This window comes from Antennarius striatus, chromosome 5 (assembly GCF_040054535.1).
Source record: "Antennarius striatus isolate MH-2024 chromosome 5, ASM4005453v1, whole genome shotgun sequence".
NCBI lineage: Eukaryota > Metazoa > Chordata > Actinopteri > Lophiiformes > Antennariidae > Antennarius > Antennarius striatus.
Genome location: NC_090780.1, coordinates 2100001 through 2112472, shown reverse-complemented (window position 1 = coordinate 2112472; position 12472 = coordinate 2100001). Strand labels below are relative to the sequence as shown.

Below are 12472 nucleotides of genomic sequence, written 5' to 3'. Positions count from 1 at the left end.
TGGCTGACGGCATCCAGAAGCGCGTTTCATTCCGTGAGTGTCGGAACGAAACGCACCTCTGTGAGACACAAAAGTGCTTTAAACAATCTAAGAGTGGTTTAGTAATTTAATCAGTATGGGGAGGGTTCATAAACGTTTAAATTACCGTAAATAATAAGATAAATAGTTTGTCACTATACAGTGCACCCTCGTTCTTTGCGGTTAACGCGTTCCAGGAACCACATGCGATTGAGAAATCCGCAATCGAGATCGCGATCTATTTATCTTATTATTGTGAAACGTTTATGAACCCTCCCCATGCAGATATTAAACCACCTTCTAAAACACTCTGATAGACTCATAGAACGTAGCGCACTTCCTGATGTCGTCAGCCAATAGAATACACAGACAGTATCAGACTACTAAAAATTTAATTCAATTATTTATTTTTTATAATTTAGTGTACTTTAGTGATCCCCGAAGGCAAATTAAGAGCAATCCGTGATGAGGTGGAGTTGTAAGCATTGATATGTGACTGTGCGAGGGCACATTGTATTACGGAATTTTATTTTTACAGGTAATTCCTGGAACGTGTTAACCGCGAGTAACGAGGGATCACTGTATTACAAAAATATCACTCTGTGCTATGAACTAAATTGTTGTTACTTTTACCATTGCGGACATGTTTCTATAACAGAAGAATACCTGAAAACTATCTGGACTGTCTTGAGTGAACCTTTGCTGAGCGAGGTGAGGATCGATCCGGGAAACGTTTCTCTAGCTCCTCCTAAATGAGCCTCACTACTTTAAGTGCTTACGTTGATTCCACATCAAGCACGCTGCTGCAGTAAATAGTCACCAACGCTACTTAACTTTTTTTTTTTTTTTTTGACCAGGTTGTATCTTAACATCTTTAATTTAAAGATTAGCTGAGGTCTGAAACCCACAGCAGTCAGAGAGTATCCGAGATGCTTTGTAGATTTTGGTCTGGGTGGAGAAAAAAGCATAGAAACACACCAGTTATATATCCTTCAATATGTTATAAGTGACGCTAGCTTTCATTGGTCAGGAGGAACCACACCCACCTAAATTCTCCCCCTATTTTAAGTATTTATGCCTCCCCCTTTCTAGCACAAAAGAAACACACAGCATCCACTCTCCCTGACTCTGATCGACTGCTGCTGGAATTCTGCTCCGAATCTTTTCGGTTATATAATCGCCCTATTTATTTTAATGTTTATATTGTTGCACCTGCAATGGAGTGCTTTCAGATGTCCTCATGCTTGAATCACGTAGGCACACATTAAAAAAAAACCCAACAAAAACCAGAAGCTCTCAGCCCCCTTTTTTGTTGAAGCAGAAAAAAGAAAAACCTTATTTCACTCAATTAAATTATCTCTAAAACATCTAATAATGAAATCCAGGAGGGGGACAGAGAACTGGAGGTATATATGCTCATTTTGAATAAGAGTTACCGCTTTCCTCTTTGCAATTTCTTCTCTCCCCCCACCCCTTTCTCCCATCCTCACCCCCTCCTAGCTTCTTCCTCCAACTCTATTGCACTCTTTTCATTGCCCAGCTCACGTATTGAATCTGCCTGATGAAAACAGATCTCACTGCAGCACCACAATAGAATGGCTGATGCAGGAAAGATGAACCCTAATGGATTTTTTTTTTTTTTTCAACGTGCTCAAGATTGAATATAAGGCCTGACCTCCAGATGTAGTGGATCCATTTCAACAGCAGAGATATTGTTTATAGTGAAGACACACACACATACACACACACACACACACACACACACACACACACACACACACACACACACACACATACATACACAGGCACTACAAAAATTCTCTTTTCTATCTACAAATATCACTAACATGTAATTTTCGGGCACACGGAAACGTCTAAAATTAGAATGAACCCTTTGCTATTTTTCCATCCATGTCAAGTGAGGTATTCATTATGATCACATCTCGTGTTTGAACTGCAGAGTTTGCTTAATTACTCTGCTCCACAGACTGTGTCAAGGTGAGGCTCCGGTTTAATAGACACTCCGTTCACAGCTCAAATGAACCTCTGCTACGCTTTGCTAGTTTCACCAGGTTATTCCATTTCTACATTTCTGAGTTTTTGCTTTATATGCTGCCTATTTTTTTTCTTTCTTTTTTTAAATTTTTTTGCTATAAAGTTGAAGGAGAGCTCCGATAAAAATGAAACCTTCTCTCCCAGAGAAAGGTGAAAAATTATGTTTTTCAAATTGTAGCATTATTTACATCATCAGCTCATCAAATGTTATTTCACATTCACATTCTAGGTGAATTCCAGTGTTTATTTGTCTCTACATGTATTAATATATCAAATTTTCTATTTGACTAGTCCTTATCTTCGTTCCTGCACTTTAAGACACAAAATAACCTTTTTACCCGTGGCTTATCGGAGCTACAATCACCACAGGTTTTCCCAGCGTTTGTTGTACTGTATGTGCGTTTTCATTACATGTTCATCGTGAAACATTTTCACATCTCATGCATTTTTATCAGACAAACAGCAGCATTCAATCTATTAAACCACTGAGGATGGGCCTCTGTAGCAGTTACAAATAACCTAACTGCTGAAAGAACAGCCGGCCAATCAAACACTGTCTCCACACCAAAAGGTCATGACCAAAAGGTGAAATTAATATGAAGATAAATGACATGAATCTAACATGTACAGAGGGGAATATTCCAGTATATGTAACATATAGCATGTTTATGTTGCGGATCTTTATCTGTGCTGACTACTGTTTGTCCTTATCTGTTCTGTTTTAGATAAACACATTCATAGGTCTGTCTTTACCCAGATATCCATCTGTGTGATATTAATGCATAATGTAAATAATCAGTGTCCTCCAGTTAACATGAATAGAACACGCCTTTGACTGGTCGTGACTCATGATGCCTCAAAAATGAGAAATAAAGATATAAAACGTGTGCACTATAATATGACCTGTGTGTAATCTGTTGTATTACCAGAGCTGTCGAGTGCGGCTATTTCTGCGTCTGCTTAAGATAAAGCAGTTAATGTCAACTCAGCTATGAACCCGTAAAACTCCGACCTTCAAACCCTGAATGCTAAACTCATGTGTGCATATGGTAATAGAGGACCGTATGTGCTTGAGTGATCAATAAGTCACTTACATCTGTTCATAGTCAGGCATTGAAAGAAAGAAATAATACTAACATAAATGTTTAAAGTTCTATTCAAAGCACTTCTGTTGCACTATTTATATTCTTAAGTACAACTTTAAACTCTACTTATTTACTCATCTCAGCTTTTTCTGTTCATGTAGGACATATACTGTATGTGTGGAAAAACTGTTGTTTACTGCATCCTATAGCATATATTATATTTAACGCATGCACTTTACATGTATAATATACTGTAGAAGCCTTCCTGCATTTTCACGTATGCAATTATGGTTTGGGAGAAGCCAATTTTGCGGAGGCGCAGTTGCTTTTGGAGCTGAGGCAGTAATCAGCATGTATTCATGTTTGAAGGCTTGACAGATTGACCAATGCATGCTGCCGAGGCAGATATGATACTGATGGATTTACCCACAGTCCCTTTCTCCATGCATCAAGAGCTGACATGGTAACCGCTGAACAATCACTCAGTGCTCCCACTCAGCCCCCTTCTGTATGTCCCGAAAACTGCATCCACCTCATAAAAGTCGCCATCAGGCTCAAATTATGAAGGACATATAGAATATTCTGCAAAATAAAGCTGAAAAATCATTATATAATTTCAATTTGTCAAGTTAGTGTGCAACCTCTTTTTATTGGCGTACATGACTGCTTTACATACATCTCTGTGTGTGATATCTGATCTGTGTTGGTGAAAATTTATGAATATAGTATTTTCAACGCCTTTAATTTTCCCAAAAAACTGATAGTGCGCCTTATATGTGAAAAGGGTCTAAAATGGGCCATTCATTGAAGGTGCACCTTATAATCCATTGCGTTTTGTAATCCAGTGCACTTTATATATGAAAAGTGTTTTAGGATAGGGCATTCATTGAATATAATAATTATATATTAGAATTATATTTATAATATAATATAATATAATACACATATATGTATATATGTGTATATGTGTATATGTGTATATATATATATATATATATATATATATATATATATATATAAAAATATATATATATAAAAATATATATATAAAAAAAATAATATATATATATATATATATATATATATATATATATATTTTTTTTTTTTTTTTTTTTTTTTTTATCCTGGGTATCTCTGATAAAAAAGAGAGTTTGGTCAAATTCAGTGATTATGCTTTAAAATGTTTTGGTCCCAACTTCAAACTTCAAATTAATTGCCTCTCCAGATACATGAACTTCACATTACAGGGGCCCCCGGTTCACATCGTGCTACTCACCGAGGGCATTTGGCCAGAGACGAGGTGGCCGTCCTGTGCCAGCATGTTAGACATCATGAGCGTGGGCAGCTCTGGGTAGGAATACGGGTTGATGAGCCCGTTGTGTGGCAGCGAGTGGCAGAGGTAACCCGTAGAGTCGTGCTCCATCAGGTGAAGAAGAGGAGGCTCGGGGTGGTTTGGCGGAGTGATGGGGGGAATCTCATAGTCCTCGTCCCCGGCTCCGTTTCCACTGGATGTGCCGCCACCGCCGCCTCCTCCCCCACCGCCACCGGTCTGACCAGTGTAGCTCTGAGGGGAGGGTGACAGGGAAGAAAAGGTGAGAAAAACTAAGGTTTGAAAGAAGTAAATGGGCGTTGGATGTTTGATCAGACAAAAGGCTGAAGTCATAAATGATTTAAAAAGCGAGACGATTCCATATGGTCTACAGATGTAGGCGTTCGGTTTATAGTAACAGTCACTCCACAAGACACAGCTATTTCAGGCGCCAGTGGTTAAAATTATTAATTTCCTGCATGGACCATGTTGGATAACTGAAGCACATGTAATATTTAGATGTCTTAAACTTCCAGCTGGAGGTTCACTGTCACAAAAAATTTGTAACTGCGATGCAAAAAAATATTTGATAATACGTAAAATGTTTAAACCTTTTTTTCAGAAAACGTGTTAGAGAAAAATGGGTTTGTGTAGATTTTCATTCATCCGTCACAGTCGGATCAAAGTATCTCAGACATCTGTGTACAGTTTACACTATACTTGCTATATAAACTATATGGCTCGATTGAACTACAGGCAAACCTCGGTTTCCAATCACAATTTGTTCCGGAAGGCTGTTCGAATAGCGATTAGTTCGAATTCCAAATACATTTTTCCCATTACAAATAATGATAATGGTCTTAATCCGTTACAAGATGCTAGAAAACTACCTTTTTTCAATATAATATGTTAATTCATAATTTCATTTATATATCAAATTGTATAGTAATGAAACATATCAAAGAAATGTAAAAGAAAGAAGGAAACACGAGAAAGAAGGAAAGAAAAAACAGCCACGTAATCAGGTTAGCCTAAGGTACGAGTTACCGTCGTCGTTTGGACAGAAGTTTACGGTGCCGTAACTCGTACCATAGGCAATGGAATGCAAAAAAAGTGAAAACTAAAATGAAAAAGCACATCACCGTCAAGTTTTCTCTAGACTTTTCACTCCTTTTCTCGCACTTGGCGGCGTGAAAAAGGCGTTTGTTTCGCGTTCGACTTCTAAGTCAAAAAAATTCCGCATTTTTTGGTCGAATTCCGATTTGTTCAATGTCTAAAGCGTTCGAAAACCAAGGTTTGCTTGTATATGTGGTTTTTTTTAATTTATTTAAAGTTGTTTAAAATCATTCAGTCAAATAGTTGGAATAAGTTTATTCCAAATGCTGAATGTCTTGTTTTTTGGAACAAAAAGCTTCTGGATCAGCGATCAGTAATAAAGACGACCAATAGCCTCTGTGTCTTTGTGCCGCCATGCTAACACAGCGAGTGCAATCAGATCAGAGCTTAAAAGAAAAGAAAAATAGCAGGAAAATTCAACAGGGAATGAAAAGCAATTTTGTCTGAGACGCTTCAACTTGACTCCCATTGTAATGACTGAGTCAAATTAATCATCACAAATAATATTCTGGTGTCAGCCATTCAAGGGTTTTTTAATAGAATTTTTATGATTCATGTCTAGCAGTATACATCAAACAGTCAGTTCTGCAACATTTCTGAAATCAATTCAATATCATCTTTGTGTAGGCTGTCATCTTTGGCAGCAGAGTGGTCATTTATCTCTCAAACAGATACTTTTAGAAAACGGGGAGATGGAAGAAGGAGAGAGGACATGGAGAGACAGTTTCTTATCATTTCAACCAGTTATGTTCAGAAAGGTGAGTGTAAAAGCATATTGTTACCATATAGCCATGTAATGAAATATAACTGGAAAAATAAGCATGTTTGTGCTGCTTCAAGATTTAAAAAAAAAATTTACTCCACAGCCTCAATCAGCATCATAAAATAATGATCATTTTGAGTTGGCAGCATGAAATCCTTGTGTTTGTGTGATAAAAATATTGGGATAATAGATTGGGCCTTTAAGTACACAGTAGTGTTATTTTTTCATCTATTTCTTTTTTACAACAGTTGCTTTCAGGACAATTAAAATCCACCTAATGCCTTTTAAAAGAACACCAATCTGAGGCAATAAGCACAAAGCTATGAAAGAGGAATCTCATTAAGTTGCAATAGCTAAAACACTAAAACACCCATCTTTAATTTGACCACAAAAAAAGGATGTTAATGGTGTTTTATTGTGAAGAAAGAATGCACTCCCAAACTCAGCATTTGAAGCATACTTTCATCTCCCTGTATTTTACACCAAATTAAAAAAAAAAGATGGGACTTTGTCTTGAAAACAAAAATCCAAAAACAAACTGCGAGCCAGTTGCTGCTAATTATCTGTAGAGTCCTTTCAGAGAGGCGCCTCTGTGAACCGGAGGGATAAATGTTATTGTTCGGTCTAATGGAGTAGAAAACGAACATTTCCTCAGATTCAATATCTTTCATAATTGTGTGATGCAAACTAAACTGTAGTGAACACTGGTGTGATCGTGTTGGACAGATCCCTGTGTGCAGTTCTGGAGGCTTTTAGCATCAACGACATCTTTTACCTTATTATGACCACAGATACAACCATCATGCTGAGTCAGCACTGAGTGTGTTCATCAACTTTCTGTTTGTGTACCTATATCTATATATCTTCATCTATATCTTTATATCAATATCTATAGGCCTATCTCTGTCTCTCTCCCTGTCTGTCTATATATACATATACACTACATGCACACAGATAGAGATACATCCCCATCTGTATGTTTGAATAATCTCAGTCTTACGCTGTCACACTTTCACCAACTCCACCCACTACCTGTCAATCACGGTGCCCAACCAATCACGGCGCATCTGCCAGAAGGAATCACGTGATCAATACGGCGTAAGGCATCTGTTATGTTAGGAGAAGAAATACTTATACATGGACTTCAGTTAACATCATTTAGAGTGTAACAACTGATTTAACAATGTTCATGTTTTTGAGCAGAGAGTCCAAAAAGCAGGAACGACACAGAAAACAGAAACGAATTCTGAGTGAAACTCCGACTGAAAGAGAGGAAAGGATCGCGTCACAAAAAGAGAAGTCCTACTTAGCCAGAGCCGATGAATATGGGATATGCAAAAAGTATGCTATACATTCAGTGGGTTAAATCCTATCAACCGATAAGCATTTCACCATTTTTATGTACTATCTATCTTGCTCCATAGAACAAGGTAGCTATTTATTCTTTTCATATGTTTGGAATGAAGTCTGATATTATTGTTTTATCGGGGAATTTCCACGGGTTCCCGCTAGTTTACATATGTATATGTACAGTATATGAATGTACTGTTTGTATATATGTATATAACCATACATACTGTATATCTTTGTGTGTGTATACAAATACACACACATATATGTATTTACAGTGATCCCTCGCACAATCGCGCATCAACACGCACGGCTTCACTACATCGCTGATTTGTAGTAGGTAGTCACGTGATACCGTACGCAGTCTATCAGAGTGTTTTAAAGGTAATAAAGATAGAAGGTGGTTTAATATCAGCATGGGGAGGGGTCATAAACGTTTAAATAACAGTAAATAATAAGATAACAAGTTGGTCGCTATATCGCGGAATTTTGTCTCTGCGGGTGGTTCCTGGAACGCATCAACCGCGAGTAACGAGGGATTACTATATACACAAAGACATGCATGTACATTCATATATGTAAGTACTTATATGTACTTACAAATATATGTTTGTATTTATATGTATGTAAACACACACACACACACATATATATATATACATATATATATATGTGTGTGTGTATTTATATTTACATACACACACATGCACACGCGTGCATGCACACGTGCACATTCACACACACACCCACACACACACACACACACACACACACACACACACACACACACACACACACACACACACACACACACACACACACACTGGTTCAGTAACATTTTCTGGTCCTGTCTTGCTTTGACGGCGCAGAGGGACGAGGACTGAGGACGTCGTGTGTTAGATTGCTGTGAGGGCTCATCCATTGCCCTTGATGATAAAATGTAAATACCAAGGACATTCCCAGTTGGATTGTGCAAAGATAAATTATTCATATGCCTATTTTATTCAGAATGAGCTTACATGCACAGGACCACATGTACACTCTGGGTAATGTATACTCTTCTCTCTTTTAAAAGTAAAATCCAAACAAAGGCAATACATTTGATGGATTATACGGACCAGCATGCATCCCAGTAAGGAAATGGCTTTTCACACAAGCCCCCTTTTTTTATCCCACTATGAGACACTCGTCAGTGGTTTACCTTTAAATAGTCAGGTACACAACTGCCGAAAGCTGCGATGCACACGTTCCATTTTCTCATGGAAACACCATTTATTTCCCTCCTGTGATCAATACTGCACGCTACAGGGAACATTACTTCCAGTACACAGTATGCTCTGCCTGCACAGCGAGCGAAACACAATCTGTAACATTTTAATTCAAAGACAGATCTCTCAACTGTAAGTGTTACATACACGCACACCTTTCATTGGGAGGAAACAGATGAATTGACAGTTGGTGTGGGACTGAGAGAGAAATAACATTGATTGGGGAGCTTTCCAGCTTGTCCTTTATTTGGCACAGATCTCTCCCTCCCTCTGTAACACTGTCTGGGTATTCAAGGCCTTCTGGAGGAGATACACACTGTGGCTAATGGTTTATTATCTCTACATTATTCTTCTGTTGCAATGCTTGTGGAAACCTGGATTTGTAACATTAGACAAAAACATGCAAATACATTTAATGCACAACTATATACATAACTTTTATGTATGACAAAAGAGCTGCACAGATGGATGTTAGAAATTCATCAGCAGCTTTTCCGACCACCAGTCCTCATAAATGTGGATTTCTCGTTTTTGCACTTAATCAAAAAGTCCACCATGTTGAGTTTATATCACTGCAGCGAGTAAAGATGCATCATTTAATATTTCATGGCTCCAATAAAACCTCTGATCACTCATAGATGTGCTTCTTTGCTTCCTCTTCTCTGGACCTTGTGGATCTTGTTTTGCTGATTAAAATCATGAAACTCTATAATATGTTCAAACTGCTGCTGATATGACATGATGTACTTGAATTACTGACATAACAGCATAAACTTTTTTTTAACGTCACTTTTGGGTCTGAAAAATGAGCAATTCTTCTTCTCATTTTTGACAATCCAAAAACCAACCCCCCCCCCCCCCCCCCCAAAAAAAACAACACATCAAAACAAAAAACAAAAATAAAACAAATCATGACAGCGATAAGTACTTTTCTAATTTGCTGGTTTTTAACTGTATTTCAGAGAATAGAAAAATCTATATAAAACATACAGTGGTACCTCTACTAATGAACGTCTCTACATACCAAATTTTCTACTTACAAAATGTCTCAACAGGAAAATATTGCCACTAGTTACGAAAGAAATTTCTAGTTACGAAAGGTAAAAATACAGTATGGGCTGATACTCACAGCTCCCACAGGTTCCTGAACGCAACATTCTCATAGCTGCTCTGCCATTGGCTATTACCTAGCATCCTGGCATCCCATTGGCTAAGAGGGACCTCTGTGTGGAGCTAGATAGGTGTCTATGCAGCGTCCTCGTCATTCGGCCCTGAACCCATGACGTGTTGTGATAGTTTTACGTAAATATATTAACTTTTAGAGTATTCACTATGGACCCCAAGAACGTGACGGAGAAAAGAGGAAAAGAAAAGACGGAGAAAAGAGTTTTTTTGTCCGTACAAACAAAGCAAGAGATGATAGAAAAGCCTGAAAAAGGGATGCGTTTGGTTGATCTCTCCAAAGAATATGGCCGTAATGCATCTACAATCACCACGTTATTAAAACAAAAGGAAGTTGAAGGAGTTTAAGGCGTTGTGTGGGTGGTTGGGGAAGTTCAGAAGGAGGACTGGAATTCACTCTGTTGTTCATGGGGGGGCAAGAGGGCATGAACCAAAGAGGGCAAAAAACAATGAGTACAGCAGTTAAAAGGTTAATGACCATCATTTTTATTCTTTACTCTATTCTTTGTTTTTTACGTTATGCACAACTCTCATTTATCGTGTAATAATCTAGTTGTAACATGTATTTGTTACATGTTTTGATGCATTTTTATGCTTTATAAAACATTTATGTCTGAATTTTGGGGGGTTTGGAACGGATTAGGGCATTTGAATGGAAAACGCGTCTCTACTTACAAAATTTCTTCCTGAACCGATTAATTTCGTAAGTAGAGGTACCACTGTATTCATTATTGTGATAAGTGGCCTACAAACTAAATATTTATAAAACATACCATTCATGTGTTATTAGTCAGTGGTGTGCCACACAGAATGATGTTTGGAGTCTCCTCAAGTCAGAGTTTGTTTCGGGGAGAAGGGGGGGGACCCACAGTTCCAAGACAGACGATGACGGATCTGCCTTACCATTCATGGGCACTTATCTGCCTTTTGGAGACTTTGTCACATTGGTGATTTATGCTTAAAATCCCCCACACACTACCACTTCCATCACCTCCAACACTCCAACACCTTCCGGTATCCACACCGCTCTGCACACGCAGACAAAGTCTGGCTTATTTTATCTCTTCTTTCCATGCAGTCGGGTTTGCAAGAAAAAAAACTGGTTTTATCTTTGGGGGGAGAATTTGAGAGTATCATCTATTCTCATTCACTCTGCCATGGAAGATTAAATTATACTGTACATTTATGAATGATGCTGTTTACTAGTGTCCATCGACTGCTTCTTCCGACATGATACAGCAGAGGCAAGACGCTCCTGTCAGACAAGCATCACCGGGTTTATTTCTGTTTACTGGACTCTTCATTTCTCTTGTTTGTTTCCCTCTATGTCAGTAAATTCAAGCTTAATTAAAGCCATAGCTTTTCAGCTGCAATATAATGTCAGGGGGTATCACCGACACAGCCCTCCGTGACAGAGGGTGGGGGGGGGGGGACAAAAGATCCAGTTACAGCCACTCTACACCTCCAGCCTCCTCTTCCTCTTCGGCTGACCCTCACTGAGCCTCATATCCTTTGGACGTGGCCCCTCCCACCGCCAAACACCCTTCCGACCCCCCCCCCCGCCAATTCATGTCTCTCTTAAACAGCCGGGCTGCATTATTTATCAGTCATTACGTTGCTGTTTGGATGTTATGACTCAAGCTGCAGGGATGGAGAAGGTATTCCACTGTGTTGGATGAAGGTGGGAGAGAGGGTAGATTGGGGGGTGGTAAGGAAGTTAGATGGGGGGGGGGGGTGAAGAAGAAGAAGAAATGATGCTGTGTGATTCTATATCATTACAGCAAAGTAGAATAATGGAGGAAATGTTGGGAGAATCCTAGTGAGGACCAACTGTCCACAGCCCAGATGACCTGTTTCACCCCAGATAATGACTTGATTACTAACCAACCTCCTGCTGACTAAAACCAGCTTTTCTTTGTGCATGTATTACCCCCCCCCCCCACTTTCTTTCTTTTATGTTTGCTTCCCGCCCCCCCTTGCATCCTGTTCCTAGTGCACCCGTCTCACTTGTCAGTCAAGGTCAGGAGGTCATCCTCATCTGATCGCATGTCAGAGCCAATTAGAATCAGAGCTTTTTGTGCCATGTCATATTTCATTATGCGTTTGACTCATCCAGCAGGTCAAGGGGGCAGTGTGATTTGATTGGATGACAGAAATGATATAATTTGTGTTTAACCCTAGGCTGTATGAGGCTCTGAGTGGCGTACTAATGCATTTTGCAAAGAAGGGGTAGGCCCTCTCCACAAGCGACTAATTTGAAGTGGCACACCGCAGAGTTGAAGGAGAGCCAGAGCTATTGCACAACATGCTGAGGTTATGAGAGAGG

At 38.9% G+C, this 12472-nt stretch overlaps 1 protein-coding gene across 4 annotated transcripts in view; it reads right to left on the bottom strand.

The window, feature by feature from the left end:
* Nucleotides 1-12472, bottom strand: part of tox2 (TOX high mobility group box family member 2) — a 96264-nt gene that overhangs the window by 26723 nt on the left and 57069 nt on the right. For all 4 annotated transcript variants that reach the window (XM_068314304.1, XM_068314306.1, XM_068314303.1 and 1 more), the window contains exon 4: nt 4435-4722. In XM_068314304.1, the coding sequence (XP_068170405.1) occupies nt 4435-4722 (288 nt within the window). The remainder of the gene's footprint in view (nt 1-4434; nt 4723-12472) is intronic.